This window comes from Antedon bifida, chromosome 8, assembly GCF_963402885.1.
Source record: "Antedon bifida chromosome 8, ecAntBifi1.1, whole genome shotgun sequence".
Classification (NCBI taxonomy): Eukaryota; Metazoa; Echinodermata; class Crinoidea; order Comatulida; family Antedonidae; genus Antedon; species Antedon bifida.
Window position 1 is genome coordinate 23,420,862 of NC_136233.1, and position 12,309 is coordinate 23,433,170.

Consider the following 12,309-nt stretch of genomic DNA (forward strand, 5'->3'; position numbering starts at 1 on the left):
TCACTCCCTAAGGTCTGTATGACCCGCATACCCCGCCATTATTTACAATAACTATGCATCTTGGGGTAGGGACGTCACTCCCTAAGGTTATAATAACCCGCATACCCCGCCATTATTTACAATAACTATGCATCTTGGGGTAGGGACGTCACTCCCTAAGGTCTGTATGACCCGCATACCCCGCCATTATTTACAATAACTATGCATCTTGCGGGTAGGGACGTCACTCCACTAAGGTTATAATAACCCGCATACCCCACCACATACTACTAGCACTACACTAGTCATGTTCCAACAAGTTTGGTGGTACCGACACAAACGTGTCATCATGAATATGCATAAAGATGCACGGCTTAAGAATGCGTGACACTGGTACGAGTACTGTTGACGATGATTTGACCTTCTGGATATGATGGCATAATATTCTGCCATCATACGCACGTATTTGAGCATGCCTTATTTGATTGAAATCAAATAACGATCCTTCTGATGTGTACGTCTGTATGATGCAGTGAGTGGATGTTGTGGATGTGATAAACGTGAGTATCTTTCCAACTGCCCAGGCATCATTTAATTGAAAGACGACACAGCAGTTACTTTTCGTCTTGCTCTTCTCGCTTTGGCAAGTATATACAACACTGCCCTTTTGGAGCCGCTTGAAAGTCGTCACATGACGGAGGTCTGCAATTAGGTATCGAAAATTGGTACCCGTCATCGGCACACCTCTCCCTAGTACCGTTGTCACATCGGGTTCTTTATCTCTGTAATTTATAAAAGAAATTCATTTTTTTTTCGAGAATTATGCAATGATCATGTCTAGATTTATGTTGACGAATAACATTAACATGCAAAACAGGAAACTTACTGCCGCATATATTTCACTGTCAATCTATCAAGCAGCTGTTTCGTACATGTACTGCTTTCTTCTTTCAGTTTATACACCAATGCTGGCAAGGCCTTGGTCATGCTGGCAGCGAACGTTATCTGTGGGAATTTTATCACTAAGTAATTTTAAATGATGTAAAGAATTCGGTTTATGTTTTAGGCTATATTTCGTTAGATGAATATTATAATTTGATTAATTAAATCATTAAATATTTATGCAATTAATATAAATTGTCTGAATTGATTTGTTTTGAATTGTTTTAAATAAATGTTTTACATACCTGTTCAGTTACAAAATTTGATCCATGGACCATATTCTTTAAGAAAGAATTCATCGATTCAAATCCGAAACAAGAGAAACCAAATAACGGTCCAAACCGTTCACATGTATGGACCATATGTGTGAGTTGGTGCACATTCATTGTTTGCTTAGTCTCACCTAGGATATCAAAATTCAATATACAATCTCACAAATATAATTGAAATGGGAAAATTCCATCCAACAAACAGTACGGTAAGCCATTTTTAAAATGTACTTTTTACCCAGTATTAAAAAATCAGGGTTTCAAATAGAGTATCACAGCATAAAATAAATATTATTCGTAGAGAAGTTAAATGTTTTAAATTACCATAGATTGTGGGGAAAATTGCACAGAAGTCCGTCAGTAATGTGTCAGCATATATTAGTTGTTCTTTCGTAATAGATTCCTGTGCAAGAGTAGAAATTGCCGATACCAGTAAACTGTAATGGACGTACGCCATTGGATCCAATATCCCTCTTACAACAGGTATCGAAAAGTGAATGAGCCATTCACGACATTCTGAAGCTTTAAATCCAAAGTATCATAAAATTAATAATACATAAATTAAAGTTTGCTTGGTCAAATTCGATCAATCGGCTGTTCGTGACTGTGTGTTGTGTCTGGTCTGTACAATGAGTAGGTATTCAATGGATTAAAATAAAATAATTAAACAATAATTGTCATGTTGCAATTCCTTAATCTCTTTAATCTTACCTTTCCAATGCTGGCTTTCGTCCAGACTTCTTTGGCGTCGGGCGACAAATTTAGGCGTTTTTATCGCCAAAAGTCGCTCGTTGAGAAGAGCAATCTAAACAAATACAATTATAATATATATTTCATAAATTATATTTTGATTGTACAAAATACAGTTTTTCACAAAAGCCAATATAATAGTGGGCCTATCCCTGGCCTTTTGGTCCAGTAAAATTGTTCACCTACACAAAATGTTGCAACTAACCTTATTTCCAATGTAAAAGGATTGTCCTTTGGAGTCTTTGCCAAGCCACAGTCTTAGCAATTGTTTCGTGATGCCAAGGAGCACACAGTGCATCCAATCGATTGGAAAAGCTGCCGTCATGTCTACATACGGAAGAAGCATGAGGGGTGATGCGCCTTTAATGCCGCTTACCTGCAATAGATAAGTACGGTACGGTAAAAAAAACACAATTTTTTAATTTTTTCTTATTAGCACGGTAACAAAATGAGAACTTAACGTACTGCTTCTCCATTCATGGCGGCCATTTGCGACTTTTCTTTGAATCCATCATTCGTCCGTAGTGCATTGGTGGCTCTATACGGATAAAAGCGATGTAACGGTGTTGCTCCCGTAGAACCTTCCTGCAGGCATACGTTGCATCCGAATCGTCCGTTGTATTGTTTCATATTCGATACAATAGCTCTAGCGGGTAGATCTAAGCATGTAGCCAAAAGACGCGCTTTAATCAGACGGTTTCCATAATAAGTTTGCATTAAAACACCTGCGAATATTAAATCATCAAAAAAAATTATAATTTCAAACTCAAATTCACCACCAACGTATTTCTCGTATTGTTTTGCAATTGCTGCGTCGTCTTGATAAATACCGTATTTATTCGAATAAATGCCCGGGAGGTTTTTAGGGGTGAGGGGGGTGGTTCTCGAAGTTTATTCGAGGGAGGCGTTTTTTTTGTGTAATAATATGGTAACCTGATTAATAATCAAATAAGTTCGTCCTAAATATGAAAAAATACAACACAATTATAATATAAATATGGGATAAAATACAGTAAAAATTATATAAAAAATACATGGTCAAACTGTAGATCATGGAAGTCAATGAATTCTACTACAAATATTGTGTGTAATGCATGTGGCGGGGCGTGTATTTGAGGAACAAAAAACAATGGCCCCCGGGCATTTATTTGAGAGAAGGGAGGAGAGTTTATTCAAGTGGAAAGGGGGGGGGGGGGGAGGAGGGCGTCTATTCGAATAAATACGGTAATTACTGATTGTAATATGGTGAATTGTTATTATTAATTAAGTTATGTAAAGCAAAGAATAAAAGTGTCTCACCCTCATTGTACTTAAGTATTCTTTTCATCAGGTCATTCAAATACATTTGCATATTGGGCTTTTGAGACTGGCAATACACATTGCATGGCATTAAATACTTTCTTGAAAACCTAATAATAATGATTTGTTAAATATGTCAAACCGGTAATAGAAATACAGTATGATAAAGAGGCCTCCAGTAGCGTGTACGTGAATAGGGGTAGGTACGGGTTCCGATTCATTTTGTAAACCAAAAAAAAAAAAAAAGTTAATAATGTACCTGAGCTGTACTGGTAGTTCATTTATTGCCAGGTACACTGGCCATAGCGTTTTCATCGACGATGAAAAAATTGACACACCATCTAATAAAATAAAAATAAATGAGAATGATGACAATTTTGTGTTGGTAATAGAATGTTTAAATACGAAAAACTGTAATATTGTTAATACCTGTATTTAGAGTAAATGTTATGAATGTCTCATTGCTCCCTAAGGCACTTGGGGCAATGCGGCGGTATTCTGAGCCATCGGTTATGTCTTCGATGGTATCTCTGTTGACTTTCTTTGTCATAACCATGTCGCAAAACTGTTTATCTATAATAAAATATATAATTATAATACAGTGTGTGCTTCCGTAAAATATATCGTTATGGTTAAATGATAAAATAGACTTATTTCCAAATATAAATATATTCTAAGATATCAAACATCGTACGTTGAGACTGTATTTGCTGACTTTATTTTTAAACGATTGTAATTAGAATGATATATCGAAAAACCATAGCTATGCCTACCTGCAAACAATTCCTTAAGCTGGTCATCAAGACTTAGATGATGGAATGAGAGACACGAACCTCCACATGGACAAACGCTAAGCTTATTTGCCAACTCCTTATAGCATCTCTCACAATAAAAATTAGGTGTTGGTTCCTTGAAATTAGTGTTCCGTTTAATAATTTGTTTGTTTTTATATAGTGATGTCTCTATGTTACATGTTGAAGGAAGAATAGAAGAAATCAGCAAAAGTAAATCAGAATATGCAGCTTGCGTGAGTGAGTGCTTAATTACAAATAATAAAATCGACGTATACAGGCTTATATAAGAATGATCAGATCCTTGAAATAATTTGGTTAAAAAAGGGGTGTTGTTTGAGCTACTGGAAGTTGGTTCTGTCCAGAAGTCACTGCCAGTATCATCAGACGTGCTGCTATGACTTGGTGTAGTAGTAGAAGAACTGCCGACCGGTGCCGGGGAGATTATTTCATCTTCACTACTACTATCAGAAGTCGAAGAGATGTGTTTAGGTGGCCTTGATTTTGTTGGTTGTTTGCGTTTGAACTGTCTGGTAGCAGCATATCGAGCCCTTCTTGCATTAAAGCCGAAGTGTTTAGAATGGAACTTTTTAATTTTAGACTTTGTTGGCGAATCAAAGTCATCATTGCTACTTTCTGACATGGCTAAAACAAAAAATGGGTTTTTATCAACATTTTGTAAAACACGCTTTATATAGGCCACCGTCTAATCTATGTTAATTTCATAAAGAAGGCATCTGGGAACACATTACAGTATTAAATTGTTTTATAGTCATCTCATTAGCTAGTATACCTATATATATAAGCTGAATATTATGCCTGCCCTTATTTTACTAGTGAGCAGGGATTGGTGTGGAGGGAATAAATAGGGGAGATCTGAGAAAGCGCTGAGGCGCGGATGGATACTACAGTATTCTCAAGTGTTACGTCATGATCGTAACGCGCGTAATCGACTGGGCCGGCCGCCGCCGCCGCCGCCGCCAGCCTTCTCCTTGCTTGCATGCACTACACACATATACGTCTACAATTAGTAACATGTAACTAAATTACTTTGTGTGGTGCCGATTCACTATCAGTAAACTGTGAATGAAAATAAAACTTACTCTAGTCTGTCGATCTATATATATATATATACGTAAATCTTCTTCGATCCTTCTGTTTTATGTTAAACATACGACGCGATCTACTTGCCGAACATACACGTACGTCCGGCCAACGAAAAAAAAAAGATTACAAGAATCACCCTTGTAATCTCCCCCCCCCCCCCCCCCTCCACCACCTTTCCTCATTTTTAAATCCCATCATTTCAAACCTCTATGATTTACGAATAAAAGAAATAATAATAATACAATATAAACTATAACATTTTTATTTCATACAAAATAAAACTTCTACACGCGCCCCTCAACCACCCCCTCCCCCCTACTCCATCAATTATTTCAACAGCCATTTTCCAAGACTTTCCCGCCTCGATCATCAAACCAGAACTTTTTTTTTCAAACCCGCCATTCTTGATCTTCAATTCTTCAACGAACAAGAGATTTTATTTAATAAAACTAGGCCTACACTACCATAATGTCTATAGTATTAATGATATGGCACAAGGATAAGCCAATAACAGGTAACATCTTGAAAATGTCAGCTATCATCAGTAAAGTGCCATTAAATGTCGGCACTATTGTAAAGGCGAGATGCCCTGGATTTGGGATCCAGGAAGGGATGATTGGAAGAACTGGAGGTAGGTGGTGCCTACTGTTGTACACCGTACCCCCCGCGCGGGAGCTGCCTAGGCCTAGCCTAGGAGTTTTAGTTCCCCAGTCTAGGCCTATATGTAGGTTCGCCTAGGCTACATGCTCTGTTTATGGACCAAAATATTTTATCATCGATTTAAAATAAATAGGCCTAGGCTAGGCCTATAGCTAGGCCTAGGCTAGAGGCTATTCTTTCTTTTTTTTAAATATTAAATAAGCTTTAGGCCTAGGCCTATATGAAATAGGCTAGACTAGGCCTATGCAGAGGTAGGCCTACGATAGCTGCCTAGGCCTAAGCTAGTTTTGCAATCCCGGTCGGGATGACCGGTATCCCGACGCACCGGGATCCCGGTCATCCCGACCGGGATTGAAGTTTTAACAATATAATTAATCAATAAGTTTTCAGTGGGACATATAGGGGCTTATTTATACGATTCTGATGTATTCAACATTATATTTATTTTATATTTAGACTCAACAATGAAAAAAGCATTTTCAGACATATTAAGAGGCTCAGAATTTGAGAAGTTGGTCAAAAATGTGATGGTAAGTTGTTTTTTGAGAAAAGTTTGAAAAACTAATGATAAGTCAGTGAAATGCTCGACGCTGATTGGCAATTAGTTTGGACAAATGATAGAGGCTCAACTCAGAAAAAATAATGACGTCATTAAATTACTCGGCGCTAACTGGCTTAAGCCTACCCTAAACTACTCGACGCTGATTGGCTGCGACTGCTCAAGCATGTAGTATGTACACAATTTTGGGTCTCCGAAAAATTCGTGGGAGGCGTTTATTTGTTTGGGTGTAATGGAAACATGTATAGTGTAATCAAATAAATACCGGGGAGTTTATTGTCTGGGGGGAGTTTATTCGGGGGAGGAGTTTTTGTTGTGGGTATAATATGGCAAAAGTATAGTGCAATCAAATAAATACCTCCTAGATATGGACAAATTATAATAATTAATATCGTTTATTCGACAGAGGCGTCTATTCAAAACGGGGCGTTTATTCGAATAAATACGGTAATAGCAAAGCACATAGGCCTATTAATATACATGTAGGCCTAGTCAAATTATTTACATATAGGCCTAAACATTTTCAGGTCTCCGACAAAGAACATACACGGGAAAGACGCAAGGAGTTGTTGGAGAAAATCCGCAACAAAAACAAAAAAATGTGTAGAGATGAGGTATTATTATTATTATTATTTAATATTATTATTTAATATTATTTTTATTAACTATTATTATTATTTTATTATTATTATTATCATTATTATTAATACGCAAAATGTTACCACGATATCGTAATATTGGCCTATACACTAAATTAATTAATTAAAATACATTATTTTGTAACATTCAGACCACTGGGTTGTAGTTTATTGTAATTTTATTGGAATGTGTATTATTTGTAACCTTCAGAGTAGTAATGTGAAGAGAAAGACATCAAGCGAGGACGAGGTCAGTAGCTATATTACATACACGATGTATCAGCCTAAACATTGTGTATACAAACGTTTTAATAACGGTCCCTTCATCATATACACTGCGGCGTCGGCTGAGAGATATGCGCGGAGGTGCGCTTGCCTAGCCTACAGAAAATGTGTTTTATTTATAGTTAAATTTAAACTGTCAAAAAAAAATTTTTATTCCGGAAAATGGTACATTCCATGCATAGGGGTTTTATATATAAATTTATGAAATATAATAATAATAATTCATTAAACAGCACCCAACTGGAGACTTATATATAACCGGTAAAATTCTTATCTTTGCAACCTTGGTTCCGCATAGGTCTGATTATTTTATTTTTATCTGCAACCACACTCGTGAGGTAAAACGATGTATATAGAGGAGTTTTAATCCACGGTTATGGTTGCAGTTATAAATAAATAATGTAAGTATGTAATGTAAAATAATAATGTTAATCTTTCAATTATGTCTTTATCATGTAGGCCTACGTCTTTCGTTTCAGAATACAACTACAAAAAAGATGAAAGAGGGAATGCAACAATCAATTATAGAGAAAGAGGTTAGTTATATAATAGAATGCATCTGATTTCAATTGAGCTTAAACTATATAATTATCATTTAATATACATTTATTTTCAGGCAATCGTTGTACGAAAAAAACAACTAACAGAAAAAAAACTCGTGGACGAGGCCAGAAGGGCGTATAATGAACATACAACCACCGAGTTAATTGGGGATTTAAGCCGTGAAGAGGTAATAATAAATCAAGAAAAAAAACATGTAAAATAACAAACAACATTAATTGTTATTATTATTAATTATTATCATTATCATTATTATTATTACGTCTTCAAGGGTTGATCCTATACCTCACCGCATCCTTATCACTATCTTATTGTGAATATTTATTATTATTAAGTTTTGGTACCGGTATTTTTCAGGCTGTCGTGGACCGGACAGTACATAACGAAATAATGGAAAAGGTAGGCCTAATTCATGTTTATTTTGTTTTTTGCAAAACTTCATTTTATTTAATTTTTATATTTATTGATTTATTTTGTAACATAGTTTTTTTATGTACTGACACGTATTTTACACAGTTTTTATGAATTATTTTAATAGTGTGATTTGAACTGGAGAATAAGGAAATTAGATACTTAGATAATTATTTTTAAATTATTGTTTGCTCATTTTTACCATAGCTACTACAGATTGAGGAGGGGCAGAATCGCATTAATTATAAGTTGGATCGACTGCTGAGTTGTCGGAACTGTATGCGAACCGTGTATAAGGTAGGTAAACCAAGAAGTTAAAAAATAATTTTACCAACAATTCCGCCTTACTTTTTTTCCATTACTCTCTGGTAATTTATTATCAACAAGGATTATTTATTATTTACTTATTCTTTTATTGACAAACTGGGGGACAGTCCGATGTCTTGAAGCATGAATTACTAACAATATATAGTCAAAATTAAACCATATTTTCACTTACTTTTCACAAAATTGGATAATACTGAGGGATCGTGTGATAGTAAAGATAGAAACTATCTCACTGTATATTAAAATTTTACGTAATTTATATTTATTCTTTATATTTATTTCAGGGCATAAAGCCTCTTCCCCCACTACCCTCTCTCATCCCACCACCACCTCATGCTCCCCTTCTGCCTCAACCATCTCCTTCTTCACCATGTCCTTCTTCTCTTCTTCCGCCACCACCACCTCCTACTCTTCATCTGCCATCGACTCCTACTCTTCCGCTGCCGCCACCACCTCCTACTCTTCAGCTCATCGAAAGTGCCATGGAGAACGAAAACTCTTTAGATGGTAAGTGTATTTAAAAAAAATTACATCCAGTTCGCTACATTTATAATACGTGTGCGCAAAGATAATTCACTATACAATTTGCATTCTTGTCTTAGATTATGGGCACATGCGCATGTTGGCGGAGTTAAACCTATATAGTCAATGGCAATATCCCCTAATTATTTCTTATTGTGTGTTCCTCTATAAACCTTGAGAATGTTGGTTTTTACTGTTAACAGATATGACATATTTGGGTAACGCCAAGTATGGGGTTAAGGTGGAGAGGGAGTCGCTTAAACGATGCGAAATGTTTGCGAACAGCATTGAAAAACTGGCGTTATCCTCACTTGAATTAATAATTACCAAAGAGCAATGCTACAACAAGTTAACAATTTATGGTCACGGGAAGGGAAACGTCCAGATGGACGAAGCAAAAAGAAAGGCATTACGAAGTGAGTACGTTTTTTATGCAATGAAATACTTACCCAAATTTTTTTCATATAATGCATTTGCTAAAATGAAAGAAGTCATCAAAAGATCACATAAAAAACAACTGGGTTTATCCCAGGACAGCCATCATCATCGCCAGTATTGAATGTTTTTGTTTTTCAAATTAAATTACACTATTTAAAAATAATAAGCATATAATTCTAATGTTTATTTACAATAGAATACCTAATATAAATGATGATGACGGCTGTTTCGATCCTTAATGTTATGGAGGTGGCTATTGATCGGATCTCCTGCATACGACACATGCATTGTCTATGCAGGAGTGCAGTATTGCACTCATCAGCTGGAAAACCAATAGCGTCATACCCTCAATTCAACAATAACGCAACTCAACAAATAATTAATATTATAACTACAGTTCTTTGAAAATCAACTGCTAACATAGTTGAGTGCTTCATCAACTCAACGTTTTTATCAATTTATTTGCACAACGTAACATAATGCGCGTCATAATTATAAAAAAGTAAAGTTGTTATTCAACACAACGTACGATTGTTAGTAAACTCAACATTATTAATCAATTAACTTTGTTAGTCAACACATTGCTAAAACAACTGAATAATGGTATTGTGAAATAGAATAATGATACAAAAATAAAAACAAACATTCTATAAAAATATCGTTCCACCGTAGGCGTACCTTAATACTCTAAATGGTTATATATATATTTTTTAATGTGATGCTGTTATTATTATTCAAATAAACTAAATTTGTCTATATTTAATTTTCAGGTTACCTGTTCAACGTCTATCCTGTCGAAGAAGTTGAAAAAGATAAAGTGTGGGACCAAGTAGTAAAAAAATTAAATGATAAGATTCGGGCAATCCGTAACAAAAAATACAAAATCTGAAAAAAAAGAAGGAAAAATAAACTTTGTTTGTTTATGATATTTCAGTGTGATCACTTTTTGTTTGTTAATTAATTGAATTGTTTTTTTTTTGCATCTAGTCCTTTCATTGACGTCTGTCCGAATACCAATTATGGTTGAAATAGGGCCTACTGAAATCAAAAGGACGATCGTAGGTATACGACGATTTATACAATTGAGTCGGCCGAGCCAGGAAATAAACGCACGTCTTCAAAAGTCTCTGGCGGAAATCCATACATCCCGTCGGAACGGGATCCCGGCTGAAATCCCACTAAAATCCCGTCTAAATATAACTCAAAAAAATCCCGGTCATCGGCAGGATTCTTGACAGGATCCCGGTCGGGAACGGGAATACCGACAATTTTTCCCGCCGGGACGGGATACCGGCTGAAATCCCGTCTAAAATCCCGTCTAAATTTTACTCAAAAAAATCCCGGTCATCGGCGGGATTCTTGACAGGATCCCGGTCGGGAACGGGAATACCGACCATTTTTCCCGCCGGGACGGGATCCCGTCTAAAATCCCGGACAAATATCACTCAAAAAAATCCCGGTCATCGGCGGGATTCTTGGCGGGATCCCGGTCGGGAACGGGAATACCGACCATTTTTCCCGTCGGGACGGGATCCCGGCTAAAATCCCGGCTAAAATCCCGCTAAAAATCAAGTTCGTTTTGCCGATAATCCCGATTAAAATCCCGTTTAAAGATCGGGATATTGGACGGGATTTTTGCGGGATTTCGATATTATCCCGCCGGGAATACCGACCATTTTTCCCGCCGGGAATTTTCACGATCCCGGCCGGGATCCCACCGGGATCCCGGCCGGGATCCCGGTGATTTTTTTAGTGGGGTAGTATTGCTCGAAAGCTCTGCTAACTTTTCTGGCTGTTTTTTGATTTAGCTTTTCGCTTTTTTTTTTTGTATCTCCATTGAGATCCAGCCACTGATACCCACAGCATTGTCATTTTTCAGTAATTTGCCTTTGGATTCATATATATATATATATATATATATATATATTTATTTCCCATTCATTAAAAAAAGCTATTTAAACAAGGAAAAAATCATTTATATTGCCCTATTATTATTACAATATTGTAACTGTTGTTATGTTATTGTTATAGGGGCTGGACTTGATAAGTAAGAAATTAATTTGAATTGAATTTGAAAAGTATTAATATTTCCTGTATTTCTTGTGTACTAACTAGCCAGCAATATACAAGTTTTTAAAAGTTATGTTGAATATTATTTATAATTTTAAGATTAATATTTACTATTTTTGTGCATCAACAAAATGAAAGATTTTATTGTTAATTTCTGTTTTATAATCATAATTTTTTTTACCTTAAAGATAATGGTCAAGTCAAGTTTGTTAATGAAGATTCAAATGATAATTGTTCATTTACATTGGCATGTTCTGGAGAGGGTATCCCTGAACCTAAATTATATCTCTACCATAATGGGGCCAGCATAGCAAATACCACATCAACAATGCTAACACACACAAGAAGTAAAGCAACAGAAGATAACAATGGAAACTACACATGTATAGCTAATAACACTGTTGGCCCAATGGAAAGTGAAGAGATTAAAATAGATCACTGTAAGTAAAAAATTAGCATGTTTATATTAACTGTAAAAAAAACAGAATAGTGTAAGCTGAGAAAAAAAGAAATTGTTGTCAGAAACTATATTACAATGCTGTGAAAGTAAACAAAGGAAGATTAGTAGGCATATGTTAGCTAGCACTGAATAGACTATCTTGGAAAATATTTATATATTATTTATTATATTACTAAATAGATAAACATGACAGTTGTCGGTGCTACTAGATGTAGTAACAACTACAGTATGTTCACATGCA

General features: G+C 35.7%; 3 protein-coding genes across 5 annotated transcripts in view; all 3 read left to right on the forward strand.

Moving 5' to 3' along the window:
• The window catches only part of LOC144849907 (uncharacterized), a 77,591-nt gene that overhangs the window by 14,320 nt on the left and 50,962 nt on the right, over positions 1-12,309 (forward strand). For both annotated transcript variants that reach the window (XM_078707017.1, XM_078707016.1), the window contains exon 4: positions 11,797-12,048. In XM_078707017.1, coding sequence (XP_078563143.1) covers positions 11,797-12,048 — 252 coding nt within the window. The remainder of the gene's footprint in view (positions 1-11,796; positions 12,049-12,309) is intronic.
• On the forward strand, positions 6,788-8,417 carry LOC144850473 (uncharacterized). The gene is made up of 6 exons (XM_078707754.1): positions 6,788-6,970; positions 7,206-7,244; positions 7,759-7,815; positions 7,896-8,009; positions 8,198-8,239; positions 8,379-8,417. Exons 1-6 carry the CDS (start codon positions 6,956-6,958, stop codon positions 8,415-8,417), a joined length of 306 nt encoding a protein of 101 aa, XP_078563880.1. The 5' UTR covers positions 6,788-6,955.
• LOC144850343 (uncharacterized) lies at positions 8,384-11,205 on the forward strand. 2 transcript variants are annotated; one of them, XM_078707605.1, is made up of 4 exons: positions 8,384-8,548; positions 8,863-9,085; positions 9,304-9,516; positions 10,309-11,205. In XM_078707605.1, the coding sequence occupies exons 1-4, from the start codon at positions 8,531-8,533 to the stop codon at positions 10,425-10,427; spliced, it is 573 nt and encodes a 190-aa protein (XP_078563731.1). In that variant the 5' UTR covers positions 8,384-8,530; the 3' UTR covers positions 10,428-11,205. The 2 variants fall into 2 exon arrangements, with proteins under 2 accessions (XP_078563731.1, XP_078563730.1); XM_078707604.1 differs by lacking the exon at positions 10,309-11,205 and having other exon boundaries at positions 9,304-9,796.

What these genes read in the sequence shown, in the direction of transcription:
- LOC144850473 (XM_078707754.1), top strand. An exon ending in AGACATCAAGCGAGGACGAG is followed by an intron (nt 7,245 to 7,758) that starts GTCAGTAGCTAT and finishes CTTTCGTTTCAG; the next exon opens with AATACAACTACAAAAAAGAT. An exon ending in GGGATTTAAGCCGTGAAGAG is followed by an intron (nt 8,010 to 8,197) that starts GTAATAATAAAT and finishes GGTATTTTTCAG; the next exon opens with GCTGTCGTGGACCGGACAGT.
- LOC144850343 (XM_078707604.1), top strand. An exon ending in GAACGAAAACTCTTTAGATG is followed by an intron (nt 9,086 to 9,303) that starts GTAAGTGTATTT and finishes TACTGTTAACAG; the next exon opens with ATATGACATATTTGGGTAAC.